This window comes from Chrysochloris asiatica, unplaced genomic scaffold, assembly GCF_000296735.1.
Source record: "Chrysochloris asiatica unplaced genomic scaffold, ChrAsi1.0 scaffold00305, whole genome shotgun sequence".
NCBI classification, from domain to species: domain Eukaryota; kingdom Metazoa; phylum Chordata; class Mammalia; order Afrosoricida; family Chrysochloridae; genus Chrysochloris; species Chrysochloris asiatica.
This window is the reverse complement of record NW_006408823.1, coordinates 365,399-377,728: the sequence shown is the minus strand read 5'-3', so window position 1 is coordinate 377,728 and position 12,330 is coordinate 365,399. Positions and strand designations below refer to the sequence as shown.

Here is a 12,330-nt window from a genome sequence, read left to right as displayed (position 1 = left end):
AATCCTCTTTATCTTTTATGAACTGAGATGCTGGAGCAGGCTTGTAATCCTATATTTCCAAGCTGCCTGATTACCGTTTGGGGTTTGGGGTGAAGAGTCACACTAGGGGCACACACCAGCCAAGGATAGGCTCTTCTAGACTGGCCTGTACTGTGTGCACCCAGGGCTCCAAGGCTGGTCTCCTCACTGCCTCATCTCCCTCTCTCCCTCTTTGTGTCAGAAACCTCCGCATCCTTTTTCTTATTGGTCTAATTGGGACCTCCTCACTATATTAATTTTATTCTTGGGCACTGTACTAACTTACTTATGAAATGTCAACATTAACCCTAACCCTAACCCTAACCCCAAGATGGCGCCACTATTTGTTTCTCCATGGAAACATGCTGATTCATCCTTCCTCCATATTTCCCACCTCTGTTAAGGGCCCTCTGGGTACTGTTTAGCTTTTTGTTTTTTTCAAACCTCACTGGATGACACTTAAATTTTTAAACTCTTTTAGTAACCCTTTCTCATGGGTTCTCTGCCTCCACCACTCAGTCTTTTACCAAAACCATTAATGAGGTGTGGTTTGGGTCTTTTTTTGAAAGAATTAATTTTAAAATCAGAGGTTCTCTGACTGACATCGGAGACTTCTAGGAAATAATTTAGGACACGTTTCTCTTTCATCTGTTCTTTATCAGCAACTAGTGGGTTGTGTTTCTGACTGATGTTGACATCCTGGGGAACTCCACTTGAACTTATGTACCCCGTTTCTGTCCCGTAGCGATGCCTGTGTAGGGTACTATTTGGAAACATCAGCAAACGCGCATGTACGTCCAATGACATGCAGCATTGGGGATCACTCTCGTTTCATCTTGCTTACAGAGCTATATGGTTTCTGTTTCTCTGCAGCTTTCCCAGGCAGCAGCTAGCATTGATAACAGGGTCCCCACCCCATCCTCAGTGGCCAGCGCTGAAGCCAGTTCCCAGCAGCAAGGACCCGATGTACCCAATCTCGAAATGAAGACTGACGCCAGGATGGAAGAACGTGAACCCGAGCCTCGTGAATCCAAAGGGGAGGGTCAGTCTGAGGTGGGTGTCATTTCCTCAGGGATGATGGATAGGTGTGCTCCCATGTGAAAGCTCCTCTCCCACTGCAGGCACCCCTCGTAGTGGTTTGTGTATTTGGTTTGAATGTGGGTCCATGTTGGAATATGTAGAAAATAGGTTAAGAACAGATTGGTTATTCATGTTGAAATAGAAAGTATGGGTTTGTTTGGTATTTTTTTAAATTTTTTTCCAGAAGTGAAGAGCACAGCTTAGATTTTACAGTGGTGAATCACAGAACAGTGTTTCCCTCATTTCTAGCTCTACAGAGGTAGACTGTATAAGGGGGAGTGTCCAGTCTCTTAGCTGTGTTTAGTCGGGCCCTCAACGTATTGGAAAAATGGGACGATCTTTTAGATAGGCCTCTGGATTTCCAACTCCTTGAAAAATGAGGAGCTCACCTACCCTTTGTAGCAGCATTCTGTACCTGAGACTGCTGGGGTGCTGGGGCCTTATCAGAACCTGGGCATCCTGCTGCTTATAGTAAGTACCCTTATTGCTTCATTGACTGACTTCACCCAGAACCTCTCGCAGCAACTAGTCTTTGACCCCAGGGAGTTGTCAGAACTTAAAACTGTAACCCTCATAATTAAAAATACTGAGTAGGTGATGGGGCTGTGTGTGTGTGTGTGTTTTAAAGTAGTCTCACATGCAAACATTTAAAACCAGGCTTGTAATTGCTGTGGTACTGTATGGAAGTGACCAGCTGATACCACATGCATCACTCCTGCATCTGGGAGAAGAAAGGAAAGACAAATGCAGCTGTGATCTGGGCAGGCCCTTCATCTAGAACAAGCCCACAGGCAAGCTTAGGAGTCTCCCAGCAAGGTGCAGTTGGAAAGAAGATTTTTTTAACCATTTGTCATTGCCTCTAATTTTGTTTTCTTTAAGATGATGGAGGAGGATTTACAAGGATCTTCCCAAGATAAAGAAGAAACAGAAACAATAGAGCAGAAAACCGAGCCGATGGAAGTGGAGGAAAAGAAACCTGAAGTCAAAGGGGATGTTAAAGGGGAAGAAGAGAGTGGTGCTAATGGTTCAGCCGCCCAGTCAACGTCACCTTCCCAGCCACGCAAAAAAAGTAGGGTGTGGTTTCTTTCACTTCTTGAACTGTAATTGTGAGTCCACATAGGATTAAAAGCTAAGAGAGACAAATAATTCTATCACCCCTTGATCTTTCTTGCCTGTCACTCCCCTCAGATATTCTCTCTTCAGAAATTACAGCAATCTACTAGACTCCAGAGGTTTTGCGGTATGAGTGAGAAACAAGTTGCATCTCTTAAGGAAGCCAATACAGCGCAGCGGCATCTTCTGAGATGCCTCTGTCTGGGAGGGCTGGAGGGGAAATCTGCATCCAGGTTCCTTGAACTGAAACGAAGAAACTTTTTAAATGTTTAATTCACTTAAAATTAACAATAACTCCTTTTATATGGCACCTAATAAATAGTATCTCTGTGGATGTTACTTAACAAGCCATAAAGAACCATTGAAAGATACATGTTGAAAATGTCAAAAAGGTATGCTTTTAAGGAAAATTATCCGTGTACTGGAGGTTGGAGGTGGCTGCTGATCCAATTAGGAAACTTTTATGTTGTTAAAGAAAGAAGAGTGATGTACCCAAAATAATGTGGTGGTGAAGTGAGAGACAGGTAAGGCCCAGTGCCTTTGTGCATCAGGATGGAGAGAGCTCTGGGGTGCTTTGGGTTTCCAGACCAGGCAAGTGTGGGGAGTGTGAGGTCTGCCAACTTGGCAGTGGGATGGAATCCATTTGAGGAGTGTTGAATGGAAGGAGGAAGCAGGTTGTGGGGAAAATGTCTAGAGACTGGAAAAGTGAGGCTCAGGCAGTCGTGGGCACAGGGAAACATGGGACTCTGGTGCTGGATGCATTGCAGTGGAGGGGACCCTGGAGCTCTTGTCATGTGCAGCTCTCAGATGTGTTGGTCCCAGACCCTTTGATTCTTCTTAAAATTTAGAACCCCAGAGATTTTGTTTATATAATTATCCATCTCTATTTACTACCTGAGAAATTACAACTGAGGAAATGCAAACATAATAATACTCATTAAAAAATATAACAACAAAAAATAAACCAATATATATATATATATAAATAACAAATCTATTACGTGGTACCCATAAATAACATGGAATTGTGGAAATTCCTCTTAGATACTGTACCAAAACTTGTCAATGGTTGTAGTACCAGAAAGACCATTTGGGGTGTGGAGTCTGGCTCCCTAGCCTGCACTGTACATGCTCTGTGGTGACAAGTTCACCAGTCCACCCTGTACTTGAAGTGGGTCTTTAGCCTTTGTGTAAGTGTGATGCCATCTATTGGTCTTACAGACCTTCCAGATTGTGATGTTTCACTATATGCTACTTTACAAAAAGTAGCATTTGTCAAGATCACTATCAATGTCTTTGAAGAAAGTCTTGTAAATTTTGAGATGTTGCCAAGTTTAGGTTTTCTAAATTATACTTTTTGTTTGAAAGCATGAATTTTACCATTGGCAGCAAGTACTGTCATGTGTCCTTGAAGTAACAGCCCACTTTGTTCATTTTTGAGAAAATTTGTGTCAGATTATAGGGTATAAGTCGCCATAGTATTTATCAGTTTTACTTTTGAATTTTGCGATGTTGCATTTAAAAAATTAAAAACCCGGCTACTTCAGCTTGCTCTCAACTCCGACAGTAACACTGTGGAAGACACCTATTGTATGCAGTAGAAATACTTGACGCAGATGCTGCGATTCATCACACAGACTAGAAGATGAGTATGCAAGTGTTGAGATTTTAAAAATTAGTAGTTTTTAACTACTTCCTCAAGAGGGATGTTCTGAGGTGAAGCAGGCATTCAGTTTTGTTTTCCTGAGTGCACAAGGGCCGCCAAGAGTGTACTGACTGAGGCGGAGTTGGGTGGTGGCGCGCTGAATTTACTAAGGCACTGGCAGTGTCACCCACTGTTGCTATGCCAACACAGTGAAAAAGACGTAGAACAATTTAGTGTTAACTACGAAAACTAGTTTCATATTATAGGAGCGTTCTTTACGGATGGACTAGAGTAATACTGGAACTTTCTGCAGTGGTGTAAATACATACTTCATACTTGTCTCTCCATGATGGCAACTGCCAGCCACAAGTGACTATTGCACCCCTGACATGTGACAAAAACCTGAATTCTTAGGTTAGTACTTGAACTAATTAGTAGTGAATTCAGTGTCAGTGGCCTGTCAGTGTGTTGTGCTGTGGTGGCTTGTGTGTTGCTGTGATTCTGGAAGGTATGCCACAGGTATTTTAAATAGAGTCACCCACAGTGGACAGGTTTCATATGATCTTCCAGATGGAGACGGACTACTTCCAAATAGTTAGTCACTGAAAACCTTATAACTAGCAATGGAACACTGTTAGCACCAGAATATTGTCAGATATAGTGCCAGAATATGAGCCACTCAGGTTAGAAGGCACTCACAATACGACTGGAGAAGAGCTGCCTTCTCAAAGTAGAGTTGACACACGAATGGAGTAAAGCCTACAAGTCCTTCATTTGCTGATGGGGCACAACTCAAAATGAAGAGAAACAGCTGTAAACACCTGTTGTGGAACATGCAAAGTACGTAGTATGAAGCTAGGTAAATTAGAAATTGTCAAAAATGAAATGGATTGCATAAACATATATCCTAGGCAATAGTGAACTAAAACGGACTGGTATTGGTCACTTGGACAATCACATGGTTTGCTATTAGATTTACGCACCAACTACTAAAGCCAGTGAGAATGATATAGAAGAATTCTACCAAGTTCTTCAATCTGAAATCGATCAAACATGCAATCAAGATGTATTGATCATTACTTGTGATTGGAATGCAAAGGTTGGGAGCAAAGAGGAAGGATCAATAGTTGGAAAATATGGCCTTGGTGATAGAAATGATGCTGGAGAATGCATGCTAGAATTCTGCAAAACCAATGATTTGTTCATTTCAAATACCTACTTTAGACAGCATAAGAGACAACTATACACATGGACCTCGCTAGATGGAATACATAGAAATCAAACTAACTGCATCTGCGGAAAGAGACGATGGAAAAGTTCCATATCATCAGTAAAAACAAGGCCAGTGGCAGACTGTGGAACAAACCATCAATTACTCGTATGCAAATTCAAACTGAAGCTGAAGACAATGAAAACAAGTCCACAAGAGCCAAAATATGACCTTGACTATATCCCACCTAAATTTAGAGATCATCTGAAGAACAGATTTGACACATTAAACACTAAAGACTGAAGGACCAGAAGAGTTGTGGGATGACATTAAGAGCATCATACATGAAGAAAGCAAAAAGTCATTAAAAAGACAAGAAAGAAGGAAAAAGTCAAAAAGATGTCAGAAGAGACACTGAAACTTGCTCTCCAGCGTAGAGATGCTAAAGAAAATGGAAGAAATGAGGAGGTCCAAGAGCTAAACAGGAAATTTCAAAGATCAGCTCAAGAAGATAAAGCCAAATATTACAACAAGATGTACAAAGATGCGGAATCAGAAAACCAAAAAGGAAGAACACGCTCAGCATTTCTCAAGCTGGGGGAACTGAAGACAAAATTCAAGCCTCGACTTTCTTTATTGAAAGATTCTCTGGGCGAATTATTGAATGATGCAGAAAGCATCAAGATAAGATGGAAGGAATATGGAGTCACTGTACCAAAAGGAAATGGTTAGTGTTCAACCATTTCAACAGGTATTATATGATCAAGAGCGAATGATACTGAAGGAGGAAGTCCAGGGTGCGTTGAAGGAATTGGCAAAGAACAAGGTACCAGGAATTGATGGAATAGAAATTGAAATCTTTCAAGAAAGTGAGGTGGCACAGGAGGCATTCACTCATCTCTGCCAAGAAATTTGGAAGACAACTATCTGGCCAACTGATTGGAAGAGATCCATATTTGTGTCCATTCCAAAGAGAGGTGACCCAACGGAATGTGGAAGTTATCAGATCATCTCTTTGATATCCCACGCGAGTAAAGTGTTGCTAAAGGTAATACAGAAACGGCTACAATCATACATTGACAGAGAACTTCCAGAGGTTCAAGCCACATCCAGAAGAGGCCGTGGAACGAGGGATGTCATTGCTGATGTCCCATGGATCTTGGCTGAAAGCAGAAACTACCAGAAAGATGTTTACCTATGCTTTATTGGCTACGCAAAGGCTTTCGATTTTGTGGATCATGACAAACTATGGACAATATTGCGAAATATGAGTATTCCGGAACACTTAATTGTGCTTATGAGGAATCTGTACCTGGACCAAGAAGCAGTTGTTCAAACAGAACATGGAAACACTGAATGGTTTAAAATTAAAAAAGGTATGCAGCAAGGTTGTATTTTTTTCACCATACTTATTCAATTTGTATGCTGAGCAAATCATTCAAGAAGCTGGGTTATATGAAGAAAGACGTGGCACGTGGCATCAGTAGTAATGAAGACTCAGTAGCAACCTGCGATATGCAGATGATACAACCTTTTCTGCAAGTGAAGAGGACTTAAAACGTTTACTGATGAAGATCAAAGAGCACACAGCCTTCCATAAGGATTACATCTCAATGTTAAGAAAACAAAAATCTTCACCACTGGACCAATAAACAACATTCTTATCAATGGTTTTAGAAAAGATTAAAGTTGTCAAAGACTTCATTCTTGGATCAACTATCAACACTCACAGAAGCAGCAGTCAAGAAATCAAGTGGCGTATTGCATGAGGCAAATCTGCCGCACAAGACTGTTTTAAAGTGTTGGAGAACAAAGATGTCAGCTTGAGGACTAAGGTGCGCCTGACCCAAGCCGTGGTATTTTGAGTTACGGTGTTGGAGGAGAACATTGAAAGTGCCATGGGTTGCCAAAAGAACCAATAGATCCATTTTGGAAGAAGTGCAGCCAGAGTGCTCCTTGGAGGCCAGGGTGGCCAAACTTGGTCTCTCATACTTTGGGCATATTGTCAGGAGGGACCAGTCACTGGAGAAGGATATCATGTTTGATAATGTGGAGGGTCAGATAAAGAGGAAGACCCCCAATGAGATGGATTGGCCAAGTGGCAGCATCGCTGGACTCAAGCGTGGCAGCAGTAGTGAGGTTGGCCCAGGATCAGACAGTGTTTCGTTCTGCTATGCAATAAGGTTGCTATGAGTTGGTACCGACTCGATGGCACCTAACAATAACAACATATATGCAAGGTCTGCAGTTTGAAACTACTACTCGTTCCATGAGGCTTTCTGCTCTGGTGAAAATTTACAACGTCAGAAACTCTGTTGCAGGGTCGATATGCGTCAGAACCGACTCTGTGGCACTCCACCACCACCATTATAACGGTGTTGTGGCGGAACTGACTTGACAGGATTCAACGACAAACCTATGCAAGGAGATTTATAAAAGTTTGGAGAAATAGAATGAAAGGATTATACTGTTTTTCTGCAGACTTGAAATGCGTGTGTGTGTGTGTGTGTGTGTGTGTGTGTGTGTGAGAATCGTCTGCCTTGTTAGTTCCTAGTTGAATCCCTGCGTGCCTTTCAGTGCCTGCCCCTTGGTCTGAGATGTCTGTAACTGAAACCTTCCAATTTGATCCATAAGCCAGTTCAGGAGGTGGCTGAATTACCTAACCTAACAAATGACTTTCATTAGAAAACTCCTTTCCTTGAAGAAGCAGACTTTCAATGTTGCTTTTTATCTTGTGACTTGGATGCAGTTTTATAAAGTAAAACATGTTACTGTATTCCAGACCTCTAGACCTCTAGACTGAGTAGTATTTTAATGCCTGTGGGCTCTTGGGAGAACTGATAGCAGCCCACAGAGATGCAAGGAAGCTGAGGACCTGGATGGGGAGCAGCATTTGGACACTTCAGAAGCAGTTTGTGCTTATGTCTTACCGAAGTGGTCTGCACGACTTGTAATCCGGGTGTCTCTGACATTTTCACATTACAGTCTTCAAGCCAGAGGAGCTTCGCCAGGCTCTCATGCCAACTCTGGAAGCTCTGTATCGACAGGACCCAGAGTCTTTGCCTTTTCGGCAGCCTGTGGATCCCCAGCTCCTAGGAATTCCCGTAAGTTAACATAGCGTCTCAGTTCTCTGGTGCTGCTGTAACAGAAATACCATGAGGGGGTGACTTTCACAGAGAGCACTTAATTTTCTCAGAGGTAGGAGGATAGAAGTCCAAATTCAGAGCGCCTGCTCTAGGGAAAGGCTTTCTCTCTCTGCCAGCCCTGAGGAGAGAGAACTTGGTCCCTTTCACATCTACTTCAAAGTTTCTTAGAGATTTTCGTGTGGCTTGGCATCTACCTTACCCCATCTCTGCTTACTCCCTTGCTTAATCTCTTTCATATCTTCAAGAAACACCCTCTACTAACTCTCTCTCATTAATATACCAAAGACAGCCCCTCCCCAAATGGGATTCTAACCACAGGCCTAGAGGTTAAGATTTGCATCACGTTTGTTGTTAAGTGCAGTTGATTTGGTTCAAACCCACTCAGACAACCCTGTATAGTGTTCCAAAGAGCAGCTGGTGGGTTTGAACTGCTGACCTGTGGTTCATAGTCCAATGCTTATCCTACAGTGCCACACCACATATGAGGGGACTTCAGAAATTTCATGGGAAAATACATTAAAAGATAATGGAATTCCCATGAACTTTTTGAAGCCCCTTTTTATTTCTAGGGAGTACAATTCAGCCCATAACTTAGAGCAATGGTGTATGTTTTTCAGTGCAACTCTGAGTGTCAATTGCTTTATCCCTGACAGTGGGTAAAAGATCTTTCCTCTAATAAGAAGGTGTTCTTTGTCAAAACAATAGTGTACCTTTATCTTACTCATTTTTTTTTTTTTTTTAAACTTATATTTTGAACCCATTCTGTGTAGCCCCTGGGTCCATGGCAGGAGGTGTCACTGAGAGAAGGAAGGCACATGTCTGGGCCCTTCCGCTTCGTGTTGGGACCTCTGTGGCTTCGTCTCCTGTATGGGGTTTTATAGGAGCCTTTGTCTATAGGCATTGATATAAAGAATTGGTGAGCGTTGATTAAAATACCTGGTTGATACCCCTGTGTCGTGTGTCGTTTTACAAGGGACATGGTGACCTAGAAGTTTCTGTTTTGTAGTCTTGGTTTTTGTTTTTGCTTTTAATTTCATTTTTTTGCTAGAGTAAGGAGTGACTATAGAAATACACATGGTCCAATAAAACTGTTTATCCTTATAATTCCGTTGGATTAAAGCCCTTATTTTTAAAATCTTCACTAAACAATTCACTTAATAATATTTGTACTCTCTTTTTGGCATTGAGGTAATGTGGTCCCATTTGAAAATACATGTTAAGAATTTTAGAGAAGGAAATGAAATGGGATTGTCTGCTCAATGCCCCCCATTTCTTACTATTTAGAATGAAAGTGATTCTGGTACCTTCTAGCTCTGCTTCACTCAACTCTTTTCAAAGCTCTGTAGCTGGCAGTTGGAATTTGGGCCTCATTTTGTTTTTAAGGATTATTTTGACATTGTGAAGAATCCCATGGACCTTTCCACCATCAAGCGGAAGCTGGACACTGGGCAGTACCAGGAGCCGTGGCAGTATGTGGACGACGTCTGGCTCATGTTTAATAATGCCTGGCTCTACAACCGGAAGACGTCCCGGGTCTATAAGTTTTGTAGCAAACTTGCTGAGGTGTTTGAACAGGAGATTGACCCTGTTATGCAGTCTCTTGGGTACTGCTGTGGACGGAAGGTACAGTTTGACCTTTGTTTTTTTGGGGGTTTTTTTGGTGAATCCAACCCTGAAGGGTATTATAATGATATCAACTCACCATTCAGATGAACCCTACTATGGTGCGGGGGAGGGTGGGGTGTCCAGCTGGACCCTGGGCTTCTGTAAAACATTTGGCTGGGTAGCAGAGTGGAGGCCCCTACTGGGTGAGACCTTGGGCAAATCATTTTTAGCTGCACCATCTCTGTTTCATCTTCTTTGATAAGCATCTTGGAGACCCAACACCATACTCGCTGTGGCATATGGGAATTGCTAGAAAACTCCAACCATATATGAGTAGACTAAAAGAAGTCATTGACTAGTTGAACCTTAACCTCTCTGTAGTGAACTAGAACATTTCATGAAAGTAAATGGAATATGTTTTCAGTATTTATCACCCGCCCCCCTTTTTTTTTTTGCAGTATGAGTTTTCCCCACAGACTTTGTGCTGCTATGGCAAGCAGCTGTGTACAATTCCTCGTGACGCTGCCTACTACAGCTACCAGAATAGGTAAGCATCTCTCAGCCTCCTGCAACAGCTAGCACAGTAAGCTCTTAGGACAAGGCTACTCAGCGGATGGAGCCCATGAAAAGGGTCATAATTTCAGAGCTGCTCGGTCATTCACATACATTTTCTACATTTCAATGCCTTGTTCTGCAATCTTTTTTAGTATAAAAACTTAAGCTTAAAATTTCTTGCTTCACTACTTGAATTGGGCACATTCTGTCTTAGGCTGTGGTCGTCCTGAAATGTACCATGTTAGCAAGAGTCTGAAGCTGAGGATAAGTCTTGAGAAGGGCTGACATTGTCTTTTCTCAGATTCTTCATAGAGTACAATAATTGTATTGACTCTTCTGCCTTCCAGGATGGTCTGCTTGAAAGACAATATCATGCTGCTTTACAAAAATCACTCTTAAGATTTTTATTTTTTAAGTTTTAACATAGCCTGAGCTCTGGTGTTTTGATTGAATTTTTAAAAATATCGTACCTAGTCTAAGAGGGATTTGTGAGTTGTGGGTATGCTTGAGAAATACTTGCGATTGTCCCAAAATGTGAAGATGGCTGGAGAGCAGCTCTCCTGCCTGAAGTAGAAGGAGCGTGAAAAGAATTCTCAGTTTCCCACACAAACCCAACTCTCTGTCACACCTAATAACGTGGCCCTTGGTTTTATGAAGTGTGACCGAGATGGCACTTTACGGCTCTTTTTCTTGTTTGTGCTCAGTGTTCGGGACCTGTGAGAAGGGCTAGCATTTGGATGATTTCACTCTTATTTGCTTACAGCAATTGCATATATTCCTATATTTCAAAGAGGCTAGATAGAGAGGGGGTTTGGGTATTTGGTCTTGAATAATGTAGAATGAAAACATTTTTTCCCCTCTAAGTATTGTTTCTAATTATTCCACATTTAAAATAAATAAATAAATAAATAAATAAAATCTAACCATGCCTAAGGTAATGAAGAACTCCCATCAAAAACCTATTGTTTTTGACTTTTGTTTAAAATAAAGAACAGTTGATCAAACCTATCTGTAGATGATTCTCCACAGCTGACCTGAGCATTTATTCCAGCACCATGACATACTGGTGGAGGCGAGAGGTGGGCTTCCCCAGAAAGGTGTCCATGCTAGGACCCTGGCCTGCACACCTATCTGTGGAAAATCCTTGAGTTTGGAGTTACATTTCTACCTTCACTTCCCCTTCTTTTCTTAGAAGCATTTTAACACAGGCTTTGAAGCGATACCACAGCCCCTCCCTTCCTATGGCTTTCCTCTCATCATGATGAGGAATTCCTCCTAAAGTCCTGACCCTGTGACCTTGAGTTACCTCTCTGATTGTGTTCAGCTTAAACAAGTGAAACTCTAAAACAAAATAGTGTGTGCTTACATTTTCACTTGTTTGCATAGTTTTGAAAGTTTTTAAAAGTAACTCATGTTGGGACAGCTGGTCTGTAGATTTTCCAGTTATTTGACACTTCATGGGTATTTTTAACAATCTGCATTTGAAAACTTACTCCATACATTCAGTGGTCCTGGGAGACCAGGATGCTATGCCCTTGTCCTAACTTGAGAGCAGACAAGGAGCAGCATCAGTATAGGCAGCATTTCTCCTCGGCAACTCCTCCGTGCCCGTCAGACCGCGTCCTAGCAACATGGCAGAGCCTCAGCTGTGCAGTCAGGGTTTTGAGTGAATTTCTGACCCTGCCAGAATTTCCAGGGTGAATGAAATGTGAACTAGCTGATCAGGTCACGGCCCGCTGGTTGCTAGAGTTGTTTCAACTAATTTAACTGGATGGGTGGAGCCTACCCCTCTCCCCACTGTCTTCACTGAAGGGAAGTAAAGTGAGGCCGGGGCACCCTCCACTCCCCTTCTGGAACATCTGCTGGTTGGATTCTCCAGCTTTCCTGGCATAGCTCTGAGACCGGCAGTTGAGTGTATTGTGTATTAACTTTGTCCTCCCAAGGTTTCTGCTGCTGGG

The 12,330-nt window shown here is 42.2% G+C and overlaps 1 protein-coding gene across 2 annotated transcripts in view; it reads left to right on the top strand.

Annotated features, from left to right (window-relative positions):
* Positions 1–12,330, top strand: part of CREBBP (CREB binding protein) — a 134,724-nt gene that overhangs the window by 105,547 nt on the left and 16,847 nt on the right. For both annotated transcript variants that reach the window (XM_006874875.1, XM_006874874.1), the window contains 5 exons: positions 892–1,071; positions 1,978–2,167; positions 8,052–8,170; positions 9,596–9,835; positions 10,276–10,364. In XM_006874875.1, coding sequence (XP_006874937.1) covers positions 892–1,071; positions 1,978–2,167; positions 8,052–8,170; positions 9,596–9,835; positions 10,276–10,364 — 818 coding nt within the window. The remainder of the gene's footprint in view (positions 1–891; positions 1,072–1,977; positions 2,168–8,051; positions 8,171–9,595; positions 9,836–10,275; positions 10,365–12,330) is intronic.